The 23,697-nt window shown below is 45.1% G+C and overlaps 1 protein-coding gene across 4 annotated transcripts in view; it reads right to left on the bottom strand.

The window, feature by feature from the left end:
* Positions 1-1,473: 1,473 nt before the first annotated feature.
* Positions 1,474-23,697, bottom strand: part of LOC119178481 (uncharacterized) — a 29,330-nt gene continuing 7,106 nt past the window's right edge. The window contains exons 2-6 of one of the 4 annotated variants that reach the window (XR_012890432.1): positions 13,347-13,508; positions 9,140-9,377; positions 4,850-4,957; positions 3,541-3,619; positions 1,474-1,684 (exon numbers count right to left, since the gene is read on the bottom strand). Coding sequence is in view for 3 of the 4 variants with exons in the window: in XM_037429689.2 (XP_037285586.2) it covers positions 1,625-1,684; positions 4,850-4,957; positions 9,140-9,377; positions 13,347-13,508 (568 nt within the window). In the remaining variant the exon portion in view is untranslated. Of the gene's footprint in view, positions 1,685-1,715; positions 3,620-4,849; positions 4,958-9,139; positions 9,378-13,346; positions 13,509-23,697 lie in introns of those variants that run through there. The other 3 variants (XM_037429689.2, XM_075885555.1, XM_075885586.1) reach the window with 3 other exon arrangements.

A 23,697-nucleotide genomic window follows, 5' to 3' on the forward strand; every position in this document is an offset into this window, starting at 1 on the left:
TGACTGCGCGCGCGATTCTGGCCGTCTTTTTAGAATGGAAAACCATCCGTTTCCTTGTAATTCCTCAGGGGTGAGGTCGTCCCCTTCCATGGCAATCTGCTGCGGCATCTTGCAGCTGGCGTGCGAGCGCTGTAGGCGAGGAGGCTCGCCTAACCTCGCCTAGGCTTAGCTCGCCGTGCAGCGAAAAGTCCTCTAAAATGATAAAAAGCGAGCCCACCTTGGTGAACCAGGTGTCGAAATGTTCAGGTGAACTTTGCGGAAGAGGGTCCGCGTAGCTCAGGAAGATTCGAGGCCATTGACCGGTCAGAATTGGCATTCGCAGTGGAGCGCGATGGCTGTGCGACCGCACATCAGTCCGAGAGACGCTAGCTCGCTTGCAAGTGAAAGCCGTTGTACGGCGCACTCTGTAGGTATAGGCTACGAGCAGCTGGTCCGATTTGTGACAGTTGTTGGCTTACAAAAACCAATGCATTAAAAGTCATTCCCACCCGTCAGCCGGAAATTTCGTGATGCGGCAATGGATGACGTCAGCGCCGATCTTGCGAGGTCGAAAGAGCTCGCAGTGAGAGAACTTAGCAGGGACGACATTGCCATTATGTACAACGGTATGTGGCACAAAAATGGCTGCAAAATGGCATGACACTGGACTTGGTTTGGGTTTCACAGCCCTGTCGAACTTCTTTCTAGCTAGCAGTTGGCACAAGGCTCTGCCAGATGGAGCGGCAGTTTGGCAAGGATTTCATGGCCCTGTGTGTGAGCGAAACGTGCGTGAGAAGTCGGCTCCAAAAAGCTGAGAGAGACAAACTAATGGTGCTGACGTATTTTAGTCGCAGTGGCCACTACAAGAAGGATTGTTCTTTTTGGTGTGCAAATGTCATCACATTTATATCTTTCATAAATAAAAACTCAATTCTAACTTTAAAACTCGTTTTTCTCAAAACACAAATTTTGCCATTTTTTCCATTTTTTCCACTTTTTCGGGCACTTTGAGTGCTCCGATCTGCATTAAATTTTGCCCAAATTTTTTTGAAAGTATGACAAATACAATTATCTAGTTTAAATTTCAATATTTTATTATATAATAAGAATTGTATGTAAACCTTTACTAGGGTATGTGAAATATGGACTTTTTTCGTATATTATTTTTTGCACGTATTACATATTTTGTATGTGCTTCCTAATTAGTTATTTGCATTCTAAACTTTATTTGAAACATTATGAACTTTAAATGGTAAATACTACAGAAGCTTAGAGATGAAAAGAGGGGGGCAAAAGGGTGAAGGTTTTCACATTGTCATGTTACAGAGAGAGCTGCATTTCCGATGGAGGCGGAAATGTTGTAGGCCTGTGTACTCAGATTTGGGTGCACGTTAAAGAACCCCAGGTGGTCAAAATTTCCGGAGCCCTCCACTACGGCGTCTCTCATAATCAAATGGTGGTTTTGGGACGTTAAACCCCACAAATCAATCAATGTTACAGAGAGAGAGAAAAACAACATTTATTTACGCATCCGGCGTGCGGGAAGTCACCGGCCAAGCAGGGCGCGTGTATTCCCTATCTGAAGACTATGGCTAAGAAAGTCCTATAGTTCCAGGGCCTAGATCTTGATCACATTGTGCTCCGGCTAGGCGTTGGATACTATGGCTCCTCCGCTCCCATTGTCCGAGGCAGAGCTAAAAGAAAACTAATTGTATATTTGAAATCAGCATAAAAAGTTCCATAAACAGCTCAAGTTTCATTTCTCTAGGGTGAATATTAAAAAAAAGTGTCTACGAGTAGCATCTCCCCATTTGCAGGCTTTGCGCTGAGGTGGCGTACTTCCGTGTGGCAAAAGCTGCCTGAAGATTTCGACAACAAGCTCGTCGAATATCATCACTTCGTCATCAAGCTTCGTCGACAGCATTGCTAAATGATGGGACACGTGGGCAACGCTGACGAAACTCTGATCAGGTTCAATATGCCTTCGAACGGAACTGTGACTGCTGAAGGATCCAAGCAAGTGAAGCTCTTGACAACAGGCGACAAGCATTCGCAATTTACAGTGATGCTCGCGTGCACAGCTGATGGAAAGAAGCTGCCTCCTTATATCATTTTCAAAAGAAAAGAGCTACGAAAAGAAGACTTTCCCCGAGATGTTATCATGAGAGCGAACGAAACAGGGTTCATGAATGAGTCCCTCATGCTCGAGTGGATCCTTCTCGTGAGGGATCGGCGACCCGGTGGGCTTTTTCAGCGATCGGGCATGTTGGTGCTCAACTCGATTCACGGCCACCTGACGACTGATGTAAAGGGAGCTCTGTCTGATCGCAAGACGCACATTGTCGTGATCCCTGGGAGAATTACATCAATCCTCCAGCCACTGAATGAAGTGCTTAATAAACCCTTCAAAGATCACGTGCGCGAGCTCTACAATGAGTGCATGCTGGGCGACAATCCCGAGACACCCCCGCTGGCCATCTACGATCCTGAACCGCTTGCGAGTGTTTGTGGCTGGGTATTGTGAGCTTGAAAATCTCTCCCAGAAAAGATAGTGCGCAAGTGTTTTCGCAAATGCTCCAACAGCAACGCATTGGATGGAACAGAGGACGATGCACTCTGGGACAAAACTAGCGAGAAACAGACGTTGTCGGACTCAAGTTCGGATGAGTCTGAGTGACAGAACTTTGTGGCCTTCTGGCATTTAACCTTGTAATATTTGTACTGAAATACAAAGAAACGTCACCACAGTGCAGTTAGTTGTGTCTCGTATTTATCAAGGTAAGGGTGAGCCGCGATGCTTTGAAATTTTTAAAAACTTATTTTTCAGAGATTCAATGTTGGAGGGGTCGACCTATATTCCGGTCTGACCTATATTCCAGTTTTTACAACAGTTAGTGTTGCACTGTGGGCTCTTCAAACCACTCACACAAGACGCAGAGAGTTCGCTATCACCGCTTTTCGAAAGACGGTGCTCTCTGTGAGAAGTGGAGCAGTGCGATCAGATTGAACAACTGGTTGCCGAGCAAAATGACACGTGTGTCTTCTGGTCATTTCTCGCCAGAGTCATATACGTCAGGATCACCGATCCTTAATACCTCCAAGACACTGTTAACCTCGGACCTGCCAGCTAATGCTCAGTGCGCCCGCCACTGTTCTGAGAGCCTGCTTGTCTGGGCTTTCAGTTTTGATACTGCACGCTGGCGGGACCAGTATACGACTTCCGATTTTTACCAAATAGTATGTCATATGTAGACAGTGTGCTAGCTCGAGTTCCGGTTTCGGTATTGTGCCTTTTTGCTTATCAAAAATTATTTTCGCTTTGCTGAGCATTTCATTTATCAAGCTCGTGACAAGAGTGTCTCAGGAACATAAAAACACCACTACCCTGACATGGTCCGAAATTGCCAGAGTTGGCCTTTAACACACAACCCCTTTACAACTACAAAGACGATCAAAAACTTGATTGCTTGTGTGCTCCCATTACATTTGTTCCTTCACTGCATTGAGCTTTGCTAAATTGTGAAAAATCACCCTAACTACAAGTAACAGAAAATGCTGCACCTTTCTGACTTCGCTGGCTTAGTGGCTGGCCAAGCTTCCCCATTTTATGCATGTTTCAGGCAATAAGCCAAAACACCGCCTGTTGAGGAGTAAACAGCAGTGACAAAGAATTTGAAGCCATTCTCTTCGCTGGAAGGCGAGTGATCTGTATCGTCGTGGGGGTATACAGACACGTAAAATTTACTTGAATTAAAGGGGCCATTACACCCCATTTTCGATAATAACCTGTGTTAGTTGGTTAATCCTTGTGCCATCAGGAACAAGCTGGTGAAATTATAATGCATACTGTGGAGCACTTAAATTGTAATTGAATATTTTTATAAACATACAAAGCGACCAAAGAGATGAGCAACACTAGCGTACTGGCTTGTCGCGACATAACAAGCAGCTAACTGTGCAAGTGTCTCTATGCATGAAATCAAGATACTTTAGCTTTCTTCAGCTTGGAATTGAAATTGAACCATTCGCAGCAGCTGAAACTTTGGCGGCAGATGACAGCTCCGCTCCTTGCTGAACGGGATGAGACACTTGCCATGGCAAAATGCAGATTCATGACAGTGGGTAGAATCTACAGCCAGCAACTTCCAGGGCCTGTTTTACACTGAAACAGTTTAATGGCCCACTTTTCAGATATGTAAAGGCATAATAAACCTCTTTGTAGAAACCATTTGCAGTTTCTAGTTTTCACTAGAAACTACAAATAGTTAGATAAAAGCATATTTTGGCACAAAGACAGTATTGTGAGGTTTTTTAAAAAACATTTGAAGAAAGGTATTTCATCCTCGTCGCCACTGTTGCATTGGCGGCAGAGACGCTGCCAGAGACATGATCTAGTCTGTGTCACCAGGCAAAAATCCGCGTTTATTGATCGCTTGAAACTTATATCATGAAAGAGGGGAAAGGGGACAGAGAGGGAACAAACAGAGAGAGAAGACGTATGCACGTGCTGTTCTGCGCCCACTTCTAAACCGCTGGCGTTGCAACAACTGCGAATCATTGCTGCTAAGCATGAAGACTTCAGTTCCATTACTGATGCTAATTGCAGCATGCTGCATTTTATTGGGGTGAAATATGAAAACATCCGATCACTTAAATATAGGTACTCGTTGAATATTCCCAGGTAATCAAAATTATTTCAGAGTTCCAAATTACAGTGTGCCTTAAAATCACGTGACGCTCTTGGCAAGCAAAACTTCACAAGTATTTTTTTTAAAAAAGCAACTAACATCTGTACCGAGATACCACCACGATGAAGAACAGATGTGCCTATTGCAACTTGCAAATAGAAAATTTTACAGCAGCCACAAACCTTGTCAAGCAATTGGGCATGAGTAACTTGGGTTGATGCTGTGGCCCCGTCCGTAGCAGACAGCAGGATGGAGAGTTCACCCACAGGCGAGCATTCTGTCTGGCACGACTGAAACATGAAGCGAAAAACATGGTCGATTCCTCCATGGCAACAATTGATATAGTGTGAAAGTATATCATGTCTTTCCAGGATTATACGTAATTTATTGCTTATTGTATGCTGATGCATTAGAGCTTGCACAACGTTCATTGGTGTTTCGAAGCCATAGCATCATTTGCCGTAAACACAACCAAGCTGACAGCTCTATCTCCATCTCTACGACTGAAACCGCAGATCATGATTTAACCATTACGGTGCGATGTTTCACTATGCATTTGGTCGGGGAACACTGCAAATGACGCCACCTCAAGTCATAACGCCGCATGTTTCAAAGGCGCAGCTCACAGAGTGCGTGCCCTGAAATATAAGGAGTTACTCATCGGAGCCTGTGTTGGTTGGTCGCCCGTTCTGGTTTTCCGTTACACGCGGGGACACTCTTAATATCACAATGGCAATGAGGAAGACGCGTTGAGCTGCATGGAAGCTGTTCACTTTAGTGCGACTACTGCTCTGGGCTGCACTCCTGTACTTAGGAATTTTTGCTGTCAGCAAGCTAGAGCTGTTCGACACACAGTCGAGCTGAAAAGAATACTGAAAGAAAACTGTCCAGTACTTTACTGACAACAACGTGCCGGATGAGAAAAAAACAGCTGTCTTGCTCACATGTTGTGGTCCAGCCAAGTATACCCAGCTTCAGAACTTATTGGTGCCTGTGAAGCTATGCAAGGCAAATTTGAGGACTATTTTTAAGTACTTGAAAGCTTTTCTCGCCAATGCTATAAGAAGTCATTGCTACATTCAAGTTCAACCCAAGAGCATTTGCGGCACTTTTTTCATCTCAAAAACATTGGTGGCAATGTAAGTTTTTTTCAGGTTTTTCTTTAACTGTTCATGAGCATTTTGCAGACATCACATACGTGGTGGTACAATGACAGCGAAGACTTGGCGAACCCTGGCATTAAATGACCCCTGACAGCAAAAGTTTTGTTTGTGACTTTTTTCACTGTAACTTGAAGCTTTGCATCTGGTAATACCAAAATTGAATCATGAACACTCTAATGCACCGTGCAATAAATGCTAGCACCGGTAATTCAAAAGCATTTTGCGCGAGTACAAAGCTCCCGTCTAAATACCATAAGAAGCTACCGCCCCACAGCAGAGCAGTGCCTCGGACAACCTCCACTCAAGCTTCTCAAGCTTCTGTGACGCTGAACGCGCCATTTTCACAGTTTTCACATAGGTGGACTCGTGGGTGATGAAGAATGGAACTATGTAGCTGCCTTGAGCATGTCTCACTCAGAAAAAAAAAAAAAAAAAACTCCTGGCATGAGCAGCCAAAACCACTTAGAGAGCAGCTAACACCATAGCAAGAGCGGTGACAAATACTAGTCCTTGCCGGGTGCCAGTGGAGGTATTGTGAATGCGCCCTGAGGCCGATAATACTTGCATGGCCTCTGCAAGGTAACAAGGTGGCCTTGCAGAGATAACCACAGTAAATGTCCTTTGGACCTGAATACTCGAAGGAGCCCTTACTCTTACTTTAAAGTCAAATTAAAATATCTTATAGGCAACACTCATCATTAATAATCGGTCAGACGTGGCCCAGCATACAGGACTATCAAACAACACAACCATCTAGTGTTTCTAAACTTGGTGCCAGGGGTCCTCTAAACATTTTCGTGTAAAAAAAAGACATTTCATCGAACAAGACAACTAAAATGTAGTTGCATGTCATCATTAGACACAAAAGCTAACACTGGCCTGTAGCCAGTTTATTTTTAAAGGGGTTTCATGAAGCTGTTGGATCACGACAATTTTTTCTGGTGCAACAACAAGGTGTGGTCAGAAAACTATGTCAACTTGTCAATAAGTTGTTGCTAAACCAATGGATCGCAAGTTTTTAAGTGAAAAGTGGCTGTAGAAAACCTCAAGATCAATCACTATAGTTCAAGCACTCAAAGTGTAGATTATTCATTAAAATTATGATCAAGGTATATTGAGGTGAACTATATACACCTGATCAGAGAAGGAAAACGGAAGAATATATAATCAGCACTAACACCACAACCAGGCCTTCGAGTACAAAGGCAGGAAGGTGAGTGCAGTAGACAAATGCCTCTGATAAGAGGCTCTGCTATAAAACACTTAGGCATACAACATGGAATAAATAACCATCGTTAAGAAGACAGAGTGATTAACTGTCAGAAATGATTACTAGGATAAATATAGCGTCCAGCAGCTCTTGCCGAGCGCTAGGTTTGCACTTTTGCGGGAGAGAAGCTTCTCACGAAAGTCTCACCTGAGAAGGTGAGGCCTTCGCACTCGACCAGCCAGGTCAATGGGACCACCTCTGGATGCCAGTGGTAGTAGGAGCCAACATTTTGGCCGAAGTTCAGAGAAAATCAGGTGGCCTTGACTGTGCCCACCCTGGTGACAACTGTGCTGGCACAGCAAGGCGGGGTGTGCCAATACAGTTTTTCTAGAGGAGGCCTTCAACACCCAATTTGCACCAAGTTGGCTACGGCAGCTATGCGAGCTGTGGCTGAACCTCAAACATTAAAAGCATTGCCTGGGGTTAGGAATGTATGGCCAGTAGTTAATTATATGTTTACTGTTTTGAACATATAAAGTCGGATGATAGATGCAAAAGCTAGCACCAAACACTTGGTGGGGAGTTCCAAGTAGCCATGTCTAATGATACTGCATTTTATATTAGTGGCACTTTGATCTCTGCACCCTTTCAGGAGTTCACCTATAAACTAAAAGAGGTCTGCTTCTAATACAACTCCGCTTTATGCATAGCAACATCCGTCGATGTTGTGAGGCCGTTTTCAATAAGGATCTCAACAAGTAGGTCTCCACCAGCCATTTTTTGTTGTTTTATAGCCGAACCCTATGACATTTCTCAAAGATTTAGCTGTAATGAACAAAGAAATCGACCAAGCCGGTTTTCTCGGACTTCTCCCTGTGGGCAACTTGGAATTCCTGATAGGTTTTCTTAGGTCAGCTAAATCATGTGAGTATTCGTCAGTGCACACCCTGTTATGAGGGTGACGAAGTAGATTGGGGCAAAATGGGTGTTCTAACAGTAGTTTGGTCTAGCATTTTAGCAGGACTGCTGTAGCACTAACGCAAATATACAATTCCACTATAAATTTATGTGACATAGCCATGGAGGGCATACACAACCCAAGTAGCTTACGAAAATGAGTAAGTAACAGAAGGTATGACAAGCCAGGAATGATATGACAAGCCAAGAAGAAAAAAGATTGAAAAGCGCACTAGGAAAACGCAACAACCGATTCGCCCAGGGTGTGTCAGACCAGGGATTCTCTCTAAACGAAAGCCGGGCCAAAGCGCCTCTGCCAGAAAACTTTACAGGAACCCTGAAACGGTTTTGACGATATTGTACACACACAATGCACTAGTAGACCAAGTACTAAGGTTCATTTACAGATTGAATTAAGCTCCCTGAGTAAGCTGTGTAATTTATTGCAACGCTTTAAGGCTGTGCATAGCTGCAGATCACTGCAGCTCAGGAGAACGCATTTTCAACTGCCCGTTCACAGTACAACAAGCACTGGAAGTGCAACATCATATATGCTACTGATCTGATTGGGTGTGGAATGCGCATAAGTAAGATCAGCTGGTAGGCTGGCAGCACCTGTCTGAGCCGATATCAACCACGCTGCAATCTTAGTGTTTGTTGCCAGACAGTATGCATGCTGCCGGGCGTACTGGGCTATAGTCTCTGAGATTGCACGCAACCTGTCGCCGTGCTATCTCAGAGCTCATGAATGGGCGAAGCTCAAATCGCTCATGAGAGCCCTGCGATCACCAGTGATGCCTGTGCGTCTCATGAGTTGAGGAGGCAAGGCCGGGGTGAGAAGGATGGTATGATACAATCGTTCGAGGTGGCATTGGTACAAGGCGTTGTTTTAAACCTTTTGTGTGAATAGTTTGATGATGCTCCAGCCTAAACGCTGACAAAACTACAAAAACCATTTCAGGGTCCCTTTAAATGACCAGCCACGTCGCTTCAACTCAAGGATTCCCTTTTCCTCGCACAAGGTTGAGGCAAGCATGCTACGTGTAGGAGAGGGTCGCAACACTTGCCGTTAGTAGACATCGCTACGGGACCACGACACTCACCATGCCAAATGTTGTTTGAGATTAAACGTGTGTACTTACAACATCACATGTTGCTAGAGCAAGAACTTGCATCAGCGCACCACTTGAAGGTTCCAGGTCAATTGGCTCTGTTGCCAGTTCTGGAAGAGCCCGGGGGGGAGTGTACAGGTGCGCAATGTCTCGACACTGTCGCCTTTCAAGACCTGTGTTGCTACAGTCTGTCCATATGCACTCTGTTGCAGCTTTTTTATTGTCTGACAGCCCACAACTATGTTGATCCACCAAATGTTTCCGTCGCCTGCACAAAAAAATAGCAGCACTGTATGCCAACTAACCTAAGCCACATTGCACAAACTGTGCTGCTCATATACTTAAACGTGGACATTTGACAGACATTTTCGTCATTAGGAAAAAAAGTGTAGTTAAGGACATCCCCCCCCCCCCCCAAAGTAGTAGAGCTACAGCAACCAGCAGTGACATGCACGTGAAACACCTGAACATCAACCATTCAACAAGAGCAGTACCAAGTGTTTATTTCATTAGTGTTTGCCGAATGCAGCAGCCCCAAGCCCCAACAGAGTGAAGAAAGAAATCAGCTGTGTGTTTTCGTGTGTGTGCATATATATATATATATATATTTGATTGATTGATATGTGGGGTTTAACGTCCTAAAACCACTATATGATTATGAGAGACGCCGTAGTGGAGGGCTCCGGAAATTTAGACCACCTGGGGTTCTTTAACGTGCACCCAAATCTGAGCACACGGGCCTACAACATTTCCGCCTCCATCGGAAATGCAGCCGCCGCAGCCAGGATTCGAACCCGCGCCCTGCGGGTCAGCAGCCGAGTACCTTAGCCACTAGACCACCGCGGCGGGGCTATATATATATATTTATATATATATAGAAGACAGGGATAGAAGACAGGCTCTTCGCACTTTGCCTTCTTAGATTTTGTCAAGTTCTCCTACTTCCATCTCTGCCTATGGTACTCCTGTATTATATCTTTCTGTACTAGGTTGACGTATAAGTACAGACATTTTTCTCTATGACTGTTTCGAGTACAATCGCTTGTTCAATTGCAGGAAATCCTTTGAGTGCTAGAAGGCTTGTCTAAGAAGAATTCATGCTACCTCGAGTGTCTACCGAAGTTGTCGAGGTCTCCGAGTAAGTAAAATTCACCAAAACATTCTCTGCTTGGGCAGAATTTTCATTTTTTAGATAATAGTTTCACTTCATCAGGTGACAAGCTCGTGTCTAATAGGTTTACAATCGTAGCATCACGGTGAGTGTTGATGGGTGGGTTCTGGTTCGCACTGTTAGTCACCTCATGGGTGTCACCTCTTCCTCTGGCAACGAGGGGTTAGGAACACAGTTTCTTTCAAGTTTAGGATAAATTTTAGTCTTTGTAGTGTCTTGTTATTTAGTCTGTTTGAACTGTATTAATAGGACAATTTCCTCATTTGATAAGCGGTTATTATTGCAGAAAATGGTGTTGGTCATGGTGGCCAGTTTCTTCACCCGCTTTTCACCATGACTCATCACAATTTCTGTTAAGTGATGCTTCAAGGAGGACATTTTGTCATGCTACTTGAACGCATTCATTATGGTTCATAGTGGCTAGTGCGAGGGATGGTGTCATTGGCAGCTATTCTAATGTTTGGGTACACTTGCAACGTGAATTTACGCACCTCATGTCTGACTCGTTCGTCAGTGAGTTTTATTTCTTCAAAAAGAGTGGCACTGTAACCGAGAAGGGAAGAACTGGACTTACAGTTCGGTGATAAATCTTGTGGGTGCTGGGATGGCATCACTGTATTTCATACGTAGTTATGTTCTACAGGCCTTTGTCATTGCAGGAAAGATCCAGGCACCAAGCTCCTTGTGAGCATTCAGTGCAGGAACAATGCGAGAACATGTTGCCAGTTCATGTATAGTGGGTACAAATTATAGTGGGTCCAAATTAGAGGGACACGGCTCTGCTGTTCGACAGGCTTCATTTACCTTTTGGAGTGGTGTAGTGCTGCTGTCGATGATGGCAAGCTGGCTGCCCAAACCCTGGCGTAACGGTTTGGCCGATCGTCGGGAAACTCAGCCGCGATGTCAGTAGTGTGTAGGGCGACGAAAGGAGTGTGTCGCTGACTGGTAGGGTTTATTTCATAAAGAGTTTTGTGATCGGACCTAGGTGGGAGTGGTAGGTCGAGACGACGAACCAGTGGTAGCTTTGAGGTCTCCGTAACAGAGCGTGCACTTCAAGGCTTCGGCATTGAAAGCACCTCTCAGGAAGCTTAGTTGAAGTCGATATCTCCAGCCAGAAAACGTCTTAGTGATATGTGGTGGAATTATTAGTCAATGTAAGACATTTTGCTCAATCTCTAGCAGTAAGCCTTGATTGTTTCATTGAAGTGACAAGCGCCCTGCTGAAGCGATGAACGAATATTTGTTGGCAAGTTCCAAGCACTGGTATGAGTATCGCGACAACACAGATGAAATAATGAGTTTTTGAAGTTCTTGGCCTGTTTGGAGCGTGTTATTCACCAGGCAGTACAGATGGTGTAGAGACTCGTATAGTTCATACAGCTCCAATTTGCTTGTTCCGATGTGAAAAATGAGCATGGTATGGTGCATGGTATGAGCATGGCATGGTATGAGTGCGGTATGGTGGCCAGCTCATTTTCAATGCCAAATGTCGAGGCTCTGCAAAAAGTGACGAATGCAGCTGTTTTGTCATATGGGTTGAAATGGCGGCGAAGAGACCTTGTTTGTTAGTTTTGGATGTCCGATAATTGGTGTGGTAGGTGGATGTGTAGGAAACTTCCGTGAGAACTGGAGGTGCACCTGTGGCCAGTCTTGAGTAGGTCACTTCGGCCGCAATCGTCGAAATAATTCGTAATTACTTTTCTCAAGGAGGACGCCACCATGCCTGCACACACATATATATATATATATATATATATATATATATATATATATATATATATATATATATATATATATATATATATATACCAAAGACGTATTTCCAATGGGCCGAAAGTACTTGGGAAGAGGTGAGTAGGTGAGACACAACTTAGCGGTTGTCTCAATTTTATTATTTCCAACCCAGTTTCGACCACCAGTCTTCATCAGTGTTTGCAAACCTGTCTCCTGTCTCTCTCTCATATATATATATATATATATATATATATATATATATATATATATATATATATATATATATAAGGGAGAGAAGTGTATACCTAAGGGCTCGTATTTCCGTGTTTTAACACAATATTAATGAGATATAACAGACAGTAATGCCAAGGAATGTACAGGGGAAGTTATTAGAACCAATGGAATGTAAATAAGAAGAAAGAAGAAAGAAAAGTGGATGAAAAAATTACCAGCTGTGAGCAGGAATCGAATCCACGACCTTCGAATAACGCGTTCGATATATATATATATATATATATATATATATATATATATATATTCATAGGGAAGAAGACGCACGTACAAAGTGATTTTATAGACGTTTCGGCCGCGGGTCCGGCCTTCATCAGAGTCTGATGATCTTTCTGATGAAGGCCGGACCCGCGGCCAGAACGTCAATAAAATCACTTCGTACGTGCATCTTCTTCCCTACAGATAATCTTACCCAGACCCAGCATCACTTTTGTTTTTGGTGTATATATATATATATATATATATATATATATATATATATATATATATATATATATATATATATACATACATGCACACATGCACAACAGGCACACAAAGCAAAGTGGCCCCTCTGGTTAGAAAGAATAAGTTGGTCTCGAAACGCCAGCTTTCACCTTTCAATATTAAAGCAGATTCACCACTGCAGAAAGACAAAGCACCTAAAGTTAAAAGCACACACAACATGTGTTCTATCTTGAGTGTCGTCTTTTCGCACTGGTAAATCTATCTTAATCATGAACCAACTTGCCCAAGCAGCAGCTTTAGCAGAGTTCATTCTTCAGTAAAAATTTCTCCTTAGAGAAAGTGTTTAAATGTGGGAGTTTCTTTCTTTTCTTTTTATTCGAATAGAAAATAAATGAAGAAGTTTTTGTCACCGTTACTTGGCGACGGCTACTTCTTGCCACTTGATTGTTACAAATAAAGAAAACAAAATAGGATATATTTTAAAGTAAGACACTGCTGCTTCCGATATTACTTCCCATGGTAATTTCAACCGTACTCTACATTTTGCTAACATGGGCTTAACGACATCAGTGTTTGTTTTCACGCCTTTCTCACCTTAGTGCCTTTACAAGGTCTGCAGAATCGTTCTGGTACACAGACGGGAAGATGGTCGGTAAGTATGCTGGATGATGGCTTAAATTGCTCTTGCAGTTGCCAACAAAATGGTCACTGCAAATGCGCGTGGTCTTTGTAGGCTCCCAGGGCGTGTTATCAGGACTGCAAGGGCAAAAGAAGTACACTCAAAACTAATTATAGCAAAGTTGCACCTTATACAGAAATAAGTTCATTGTAACCGAAAATTTGTTATAAAGGCATATTACTAACACTATATCTATTGCAAGACTGTTTTTCATTTACTTCGTTATAACCAATATTTCGTTATATCTGGCTACGTTGTATCGAGGCTTGCGTGAATTTTTGTAACATACTATATATATTGGGAGCACTAATCATGTACTCTATCTGCTGATTTGTACATACTCATCATCACCACGCTGGCGTGGGTGGTGGGGCTCAGTCCGGACGAATAAAAGAAGTGTCTTGTGGCCTAAACCTTGCCTTACAAGTGATTACGAGGAATTTCCGGTCCTCTAGTCCTCTCCGTCTTGCGGGTCCTCATCAGCTACCGTTACAAAGCACCCCTGGTGCTACATTGGGTCACCTTTACAAAATTTGTTCATTCAGCGATAGTCACACATTAAGTAATAGTCGGATACAAACTAAGAGGTCCACAGAGGCCCAACCCAGATAACGGAAGCGTGGTAGGCAGTTGTTCCTGCTACTCAAGAAATAGTCCTGTGCATGCACTTGACCATGCTCTGCGAAAATTGGTTGATCAGCCGCTTGACCCATGACGTTTCTGTAGAGAGAGTGCCCATTTGGACAGGCCTGTGTTCGTTCCCCTTTGAGGAGAGAGCATGGTAGACATTTAAGGTTGTATCCTGCTACAGTATTCTCTTATTGCGTGTCACTATAAGATTTTTACGCAATAGCGTTGGAGAGCTCATGTCGCAGAAATTCCACCATCAGCGTCCGCACCAATGGCTGTGAGCGAAAAATCGTCTGTGAGTGAAAACTTGAGAAAAAAGCAATTAAAATAAGAACAAAATTCTTGGTCCCATTGAGGATCGAGCCCGGGTTGTTTGTGTGGCAAGCAGATATCCAACCACAAAGCCACCATGTTACTTGCAGATGCTTCGGTAAAAAACATTACATAAATGCCGTGTAGTAGAAGGAGTCTCCTTAACGCATTCCGTTCGACAGGTGTCACGACAAAAACGAGCCCATTCGGCGATTTGTAGGCGCATTTGGTAGGCCAACGAACTACGTCGAAAAAGGCTGGGATAGTGCAGCCATTGCCGCAAAAAACACACAGGAACTTTCAAATAGCTCTAAAAAGGAACAACTATGTCCATCTAGCGGAAAACATGCCTTTCCAGAGGCGTAGAGAAGGCGTTGCGTTGATCAAGCAAACAGCAAACGCTAGATAATGTGCTGCCATCTGTGAGGCATTGTGAGACTTTATGGCAGAGGGAAGTGGCTACACTGCACAGTCACTGCATCATTGTAGGTACGTCGCACTAGCGTGCGCATTTGTGTGTGTGTGTTTATGTTTGTGTTTAACAAAACATATTGATAAGTATGAGCTTAGCCCTTGAAGGGCGCATTAGGGGCCGGATTTCGCTATCGCGTTGACATCTTAAAGGCAAAGCTTAAGGCTCCCCCAATTTTTCCTTTCCTTTTTTTTTTAAGTTTGATTGTTCTTGACGCTTCCAATATCACAGCATAGTCACTTGAATTTGTTGCTACCACAGTTTTGCGAAACCTACCCCGTCGTGCCCTTGGTGCACCTGCAGCAGCACCAGTGCCTACCGCTTGTCCCGTGATGCCAGCTGCTGCTAGCGCAGAGCTCAAGGTGCCCTGGTCCTGTGGGACGTCCGCGTGTGGAATAGATTGAGAGGAGTCCCCCATGGCTTCACATGACCCCTCCCTCAAGAGCTGAAGTGACAACTTTCGTGCTGTCAAACACAGTTGACTACCCGAAATGAAATAGCAACAGTCCAGGTAAATTGTACTTGCCCCAGTTACCATCTAAGTGTGTCGTGAATGCTTCGTGACATGCAAAGTTATTACAGGATGAAATGTTCTAAAGTAGAACTACTACGTCATGCTTTCCTTATGCAACTGTGTTAAAGCAATTTTAAAAAGACATCAAATATACACAGTTGTGCAACCAATGACGGCAATCCACACATATATATGCTGCAGCAGATGCTTCCTACACCTCTCTTGCAAAGGCAATGAGCCAACTCATTCAAGAATAATGTTAGCTGCCTGCACACAGCACCTGTCGTGTATGAGCCAGCGATACGCTATGTTCATATATTTTTACAGGGAAAGCTGTTATGAGATCACTTTTCGGGTCCCGCGCAGTTGCATATTGTCCACCGCCGCCGGTGTCCGTAAACACATCGCGCAAAATTAGAAAAAACCTTTGCACCAATGACACAGTAGGGCTTGAACCAGTGTCCAGTGGGTACCAGCCCAATATTCTACCACTGAGTTACGCCAGTGCTTGTAACTTGTCAAACTTGCCTTAAGCAGGCATGACCTAGCCCCAATGGCACAGTGGGGCTCGAACCCAGGTCCGCTGGGTGCCAGCCCAGTATTCTACCACTGAACTACAGCGGTGCTTGTGAGTTGTCAAACTTGCCTTAGGCAGGCTTGATGTCGGGAAAGTAATCTCGTTAATACGACTTATAAAGCGCTTTACCACAGCGAAAGAACAATCAGTCGTTGCACAATGCGAATAGCATAACAAGCGGGCCGTCCAATGCTCCAACCCAATACAAAATTTTGTTCTTGTTTCCCTATTAACTGTGGCGCATACCCACTTCAGCCTTAATTCCTCATTGTCATCATCCACTGCATGGACAATTGGCACAAAATTCTTTGCAAGTGTTAAGCGGATACTATGCTTCTCAGAAGAATGACAAAAAATAGCATACTGAATGCTGGCCTACTACCCGAAAGCTTATTATTAATGTCTAGTGGGCACCAAGCAAGTGTGCTTGCAGTAGCTACCCAATGAGTGTTTTGAAAAGGCTCTGAAAGGCTGCTCTTCTAGATTTCCCTGTGAGTGCTGTACCTACCACGCAGCATCGGCGTTTTTTTAATGATTGTGCTTAATCAGGCAAAGCATTCCCTTTTTGTTTGTGAGCTATTAATAACTGTTAGCAGGGAAATCATGGTTACCAGTAACATGCTTCATTTCGTAGTGAACCATTCGCATAAACATTGTTTTTCTTTTCAATAACGTGCGCTGCCGTTTATGAAAAAGGTTCGATATAGCATAACATCTCTATTCTACTATTACAAAAATTAATGTCATAATTTACTACCTGCTTAAATAAACACTTGTTTATTTGCCATTGCATTTAAATGCGATCGTAAATTAGACAAGTGGCGTATTGCAGTAGCAGATCATGCACTGCTCTTGAACCATCATACACTGCCCTCGAAAACTGAATGTTACGTTTATTCTGCCCCCTTGTTACTGAGTAGGGATGTGCAGCATGTCATGTGGGTAAACCAAGAGCAAGCATGCTCCCTTGTGCATGTTACGACAACGCTCCAATCCACGGCCACATACCAATGCAGGTATAGTCACATTTGTAGGCTCGCCTTTGTGTTAGCAAATACTCCAAGTCTTCGCAATAATTTGAAAAATGACACAAAAAGTTTCATTTCAAACAAGAAAATGTGCTCAACGTTGTCAACACTAATTGTATTTTTCAGTATGTAGCAGATGACACCACGCCCCTCAAGTGCCGCTGTACGCTCTGGGAACATAGTTGAATCCGCAACAATTATTCATCCAATCACTAATCGGCAAACTTACAAAGGTTAGACTGCACCTGGTCAGCGAAACCCATGATTCTCTCCTCGATTTTGACTTGCAGTGCAGCGAAAGCTCAGTCACACACCATCGTCAAGAGTCTGCGCTCGCCTCTGTCCCCAGGCTGTGGTGCTTGTGAAATTGACGCATTGGCGCTCGCCCCCTTCCTCGCAGCACCAGGGCTACCCAACAGCCGTGGCTTCGTACCACGTCGTAAATTTCTAAGAGGAGCTGTTCCTGCTCCCCATACTGCTCTTTTGTGCCGGACCTGCGCAAGTTCCACGTTCAGCTCTGAACAGCCTAAGCACTGCACCGTCAAGGGCAGTGCTTTCAAGCAGTGCTACAGACTGCTTGAAATAGTACACTTACTTTCTTAAAGGGGCCCTGAAACACTTTTTCAAGTAACCATTGAATGAATTTGAATCACTGGAAGAGCTTATTGCTTCACGAATTCAATGCCGCAAGAATTTTAAGAATCCGTCCAGTGTGAATGGAGTTACACAGGTTTGTCACATGCTGCAATTGCATTCTCTCTTCTCTCGTCCCGACGAAAGCGCTAGAAGCTAAGCAGGGAGGGATGGTAGGGCCATAGAAAAATGTCACGCGCGCTTCGTGACCTGGAACACTTCTTTTTTTTTTTTCTTCAAATGCGTGGCTTTTTCAGTGTGATCATGCACCCACACGTGGACAAGTAGCGGCCTCTCGCGGAAATCTCTGCAACGAGTGAGCGCGCCATGTTCAAATCGGCCAATGTCTGATAGATGGGCTTACTATGCGAGAGTTCTGGGCCTATCGCGTGATTTGTCGAGAGAAGAGAAAGCAGTTTTTAGCTGCTCATTATTTATTATGGCTTCTAGGCCACATGCTGCGCCATAATATTTGGCTCGCGTGTTGTCGGAAGCCTCTACTACTGATCGGCAGCGTTTTCTGACCATGCTCAAAAAGTGTTGCGGGGCCCCTCCCTTTAAATTCGTCCAATCTTCCTGGGCAAACTGAGCGAGTGGCAACTCGCAGCACTCACAAACTTCTCGTGCACTGATGGCCTTTCCTAGCGTGAGCAACAGGTTTTCCGCGACAAAAAGCCATACATGCGCATTGCGATAGGGTCTTGCTCACGGACCTTACACAACATGTAGATGTCCACTTTCGTTGTGAACCTGAAGCACTTCGGTGGCAGCTCCATGTTCACGCAGCGGTTTTTTTAGATTCAAAAGAAGCAGAAAAAAAGCTGGCTTCTCGTTCAGTTTCTCTTAGTCGTAGTTTTGGCTAAAGCCATCTCGTTATTTCACACAGCACGCGTTCTCCTTGAGATCACCGCAAAGGCGCTTTCCGGGCCGCACACTATTTCGGATTTCTTGCGGGCAAACCGCAAACATTAACGGTGATTAGAGTTACGACGCATGCACAGAGGCAGCAACCGCAATGCAAAGGCTTGTGGTACGCTATACAAAAACTCCCTAATGTGATGTTAAATTTAGTGAATACTTAATGACACTTTGGCACACAATTTGCAGTGATTTCTTGAGCATGAGTTCTGCAGAATACTTTTTTTGATGTAATAAAATTAACATAGGTAGCAGCAAGCAGACCAACAAGTCTATACAAAGTGTCATTTGAAACCGATGAGGTGCATGCCTGTCTGTAGTTCCCTAAATGCTCATGGATGACTTGGAATAGTATGCAGGCATGAAAAATAAAACCAGTATTTGCCCACTTCAAGCAGCCACTTTTTAATGCTTTGAAGCTGAGAAGTCCTACCATTAGCTTATTACACTTAATATGCAATCCATGTGACCTTTTGGATTGTTGCTGTTGATGCACCTCAGCTTTCATTTTTAATACTAGCACATGTTTTCAGGTTGAGAATGAGTCGAATGATCTTCCTAAGACTGCAAAGGACGAGAGTAAATTCTCGCAATTGTTATCATGGCACTGCCATGCTGAGATGCAGTGAAGCTGAGAGAACATGTGCAAGGAGTGGAAGAAAATCATTAGTGATGCAACCGCAAGCATTTCCAACATTAGTCCTTTTGTACATCCAGCTACTGACATGATTAGTGACAAGTCTATGAGGATTTTCAACCGTTCCGGTGGTGTTACCGTTCCGGTGGTGCTCATATCGAAGACATGCACGAAAGCAACAAGAGAAGCGCACCCGGCTGGGACGCCATAACTCACAAACTGCTCGGTAACATGAGCGATGCAGTGGCCCGCGGCCTCCTAAAGCACATCAACAAAGCCTGGGAAAGCTCACGGTTGCCGAAGGAATGGAAGGAAGCTGAGGTCCACATTATTCCAAAGCCCGGCAAGGCCCTCGCGGTAGACAACCTGCAGCCCATCTCCCTCACATCCTGTGTAGGAAAGGTGATGGAGCACATGGTCCTTCGCCGGCTGCAGAAACACCTTGAAGAAACAGATCAGATGCCGGAGACGATGTACGGCTTCAGGCAGCATCTCAGTACCCAAGACGTGATGATCCAACTCCACGAGCTGGTCGTATTGTATGCGGAAAACATTCAGTGCTGGGGATCCAACAGAGAGATATTAATTACAAGAGACTTCAACGAGCATGTCCCAAGCATTGATGGCTTCCAAGACCATAACGGTGAACATATGTTGCAGCTAGCAGCAATCTTTTTTTTTTTTTTTTTTTTTGAAGTGGCCAGCCGCCACGGTGACTGCTTAGGTGAGACCCCACGGAGCGCCAGATATGGTCCGTCTTGTATAGACTATCTCCTTACTTCGCCTAATCTAGAGGCACACCTCAAAAGAATATATATATAGTTTGGGTGGCGACCACAATCGCATCACCCTGACACTCTCTACTTCAATCCATCGAAATAAATCATCGAACAGAATGCCGCAAGTCAGCTCAGTGCTATGGAGGATTTCGAAGAGAATGACAGACATGTGCAGAAAACCACATATAAGGAGTTCGTGAGAGAGCTGCAACACAGTATGTGTCGCTATGAGAAGCGAGTCCAATTCCGAGGTGGCACTAGACCTGAGACCTGGTGGGGCCAGCAGTTGAAGAACGCACATGAAGCACGTCGCACGGCTAATAGAGCGCACCGACATGCAGTAAAACACCTCTTGGCCAAAGAATGCCAAGAGGCATGGCAGGAATTCTTGCGTTGCAAGAGAGCCATGCAGCAATTGGTCCAGAAAAAATTGAGGAGAGCAACCAAAAACAACTGCGTGCAATCACAGAAGCCGGCAACAAAGGACCGCGCACATTCTGGACATATATCCCCTCTCTCAATCGCGAACCCATCATTCCTACTCTCCGAGACTCAACAGGTGCAGCTGTCACAGACCTTGAAGAACACCTGGTGACCTACTTGCAGCGATGTACGAGAACCCGTCGCCAGAACAACAGGGAATGCCATACCAACCTCGTGAAAAAGACTGTGAGATGGACAACAGGGCCACTGCGGAGCACGAGTGGAAGATGTCCCGTGTGGCAATCGACCGAGCTATGTCCAGCATTAGAGCCCACAGCGCCACAGGACTGGATGAAATTCCACTTGAAGCAGCTTGGACAAAGGGCAAGAGAGTCCTTGGCTTCCTTCTTCACCGGCATTCTCAATGAGGAACCTATCCCAGAGGACTGGCGCTGCAGCAAGAAGTGCCTGGTGCTCATGAGAGGAGGCAACAGCGACCAGCTGCAAGACTACAGGCCGCTCACAGTCACCAGTGTGCTGTACCAACTTTTCACACAGCTCATCAAGAGATCGATGAGTGGTTGGACAGAAACCCAGGAACCTTTTACAGAGCTTCAAATGGCTTCCATTGTCAGCGGAAAGGGAGGAATAATCTCTTAGTGCTGATACAAAGCGTCGAGATAGCATGCAGGAATTCTCACGGCCTAGTCGCCTGTTTTCTGGACGTGCCCAAGGCTTATGACAGCATACTACAGGGACAACTTTTTTCTTGCATGAAATACCTCAATATGCCTCCTGTGTGGATTGAATTACCATGCAGACCCTACACTGGCAATACAGTTGAAACCAACTTTCGTGGAACACGCACGCGTGCCGTGCCAGTCCAGTGTGGTCTCAAACAAGGATGCCCTCTTTCCCCACTGATATATATGCATTATACAGAGGGTCTGGAGCATGCCCTCCTGGATTCAAGATTGGGGTTCAACCTCAACTGCTCTTACGATGGCACCCCGATGACGTGAACACTACTCGGCCTTGTTTTTGTGAATGATCTCGCGCTGCTGGATGAAAATCAGGTGTGCAACTGCAACATCTGGTCAAAATATCAGCCAACCACCTAAAACACCCTAGGCTTGGCCTTCAATGCAAAGAAATCAGTCGTACTCCAGTTCTGGAGCATGACGAGGCTGGTGTGGTGTTGCCGAATAACGAAGCGCTGCCCAGGTTAGAGAACTATCACTACCTAATAGTAATAACGTCCACTTCAGGGAAGCTCGTCTCGCTACATGAAGGTCACTTGACACATGCGGCACAGCGAGTCAGCCGCATACTTCGTCGACAGTGCCTACGGGACTGCAGCCCATACCCCATGATGCGCCACCTGTGGAAGGCCGTGCCCAAGCCTGGTCTCACCTTCACAAACTTGGCCGTTTGTCTGTCAGGCCCAACGAGGGATTGGCTGCAGCGAAGGCGGAGGGAGGTGGGCCATATAGCCTAAGGCTGCCATGGGAGAGTCACCATGGAGAACATCCAGGGGGATGTCAGTTGGCCTTCATTCGAGGTTCGAGAGTCCCGCAACAAAATCACATTTGAATGTCGGCAACAGACCATGGATGAAAAAGGTGGGCACGCAGGCTCTTTCGTTATATATAGATCAAGGGCATCCGCACTCAATGGAGGGCACGAGTGATGCTTCCGAGGCAAAAATACGGCTTCCTGGACTATACATATATTGAAACCGGACCTGAGCACAAGGCCGCAAAAAGCATTCGTGACCGTGTATGAGAAGCGAAGGAAGAAATGTAACAGTCAGCTATGCTCCCCAAGAATACCCTCAACATGTACCGGAAGAGCAAGAAAGGCATCACGATGGAGCCCGCACTGTATAACAGCAGCTGTGGTGCTGTCCTGCTCTTCTAGCCTTGATCGGGCGTGCGGCGCACTCTTGACTAGCAAAGTCGTTTTGCTCGTGCCCCCAAGACGCTCGCGGCTGTGTGCACGACCTGTGGTCGCGAGCGGGAAATTATCGAGCACTTGCTACTTTACTGCTCGAAGCTGACTCCCCTTACAGTAGAGGGCACCACCTTACCACAAGCCTTTAGATTTCATGATGTGGAGGAAAACCGTTGCGGCAAAAGCGTGCACCTCACGAAAGGTCACCTGTGAATTCCAACGTGTGTGCTTTTTTCACCTTTTATTTTTTTTTTTTTTTACAATTCAGATAGGACACTAATACCTAGTCCACCCAATGCAAAGGGTACTTTAGCCACATAATATCTATTTGAGGCTAGCCCACTCTATCTACCTGGTAGCCTCAAGGAGCGGAGTAGCACGTCCTAAATGTTTCTTCTCGGGAGCAAGACTTGCTGTGATGCGCTACTCGCCATGAACGCCCTGGACCCGGTCTTTGGATTGGGAGGAGTGAGATGTTTTTGCTGTGCGTCTGGTCGAGGGCACGACAGATGGCGCCACCTCACCAACAGAAGTGCAGTGGTATGTACGTGTTGGGCTATGTGCAGAAGAAGGTGCTTTTAGTGAGATTCTGTCTGCTGTCCCCGCCGTCTAAAGTGCAGTGTACCATGCTGACTAGCGATATAGGCTTAACCAACGCCTTCTCAGCAACTCTGGCGATTCTTCATTCATGTCAAGGTAAGGCTGTTTTTATGTTCCTGAGACACTCTTGTCACGAGTCCAGTAGCTGAAATGCTCAGAAAATACGAAAGTAATTTTGAATAAGCAAAAATGTGCAAAACCGAAACCGAAACCCAACCAGGCGCCCTGTCTGCGTATGACGTACTATTTGGTAAAAACCGGAGGCTGTATACTGGTTTCACCAGCGGGTAGTATGAAAGCTGTGAAAGCCAGACCAGCGAACCGCCGGCCTAACGCCACAGAGCAAAGAAGACAGCTTTCTCTTGCTATAGCCGTGCCACACAGCACCACCATCACCTTGTGGGCAGCACAGTAAATGCTGTAGCGACCAAAGTAGCGATGCCATCGGCTGTGTCACTTCGGTTCACATGCCAAATACGATGTCACACAAACAGTGTTGCCAATTTCCGGCTAGCGAGGCGAGTTTTTCGAGGCAATCTTTAAAATTCATTTGCAAACAATCAGCGCATCTCTCAAGCCCGTAATTTGGCATAAATGACGGAAATGTGCAAAAGAACGTACTCAGCGAGTTTCATTGAGATCCATTGACCTCGAAAAGTCCCTGAAGTTGGCCTTTAACAACTGTCTTATTGGTAACTGGCTACCTCCCAAAGCTGATAAGGGGTGGTACTACCTATGTGACTCAAATTGTGGCCGTGCGCGGAAGCGGGACATTCGGTTGCTGGACCAA

Source organism: Rhipicephalus microplus, chromosome 1 (genome assembly GCF_043290135.1).
Source record: "Rhipicephalus microplus isolate Deutch F79 chromosome 1, USDA_Rmic, whole genome shotgun sequence".
Taxonomy (NCBI): Eukaryota; Metazoa; Arthropoda; class Arachnida; order Ixodida; family Ixodidae; genus Rhipicephalus; species Rhipicephalus microplus.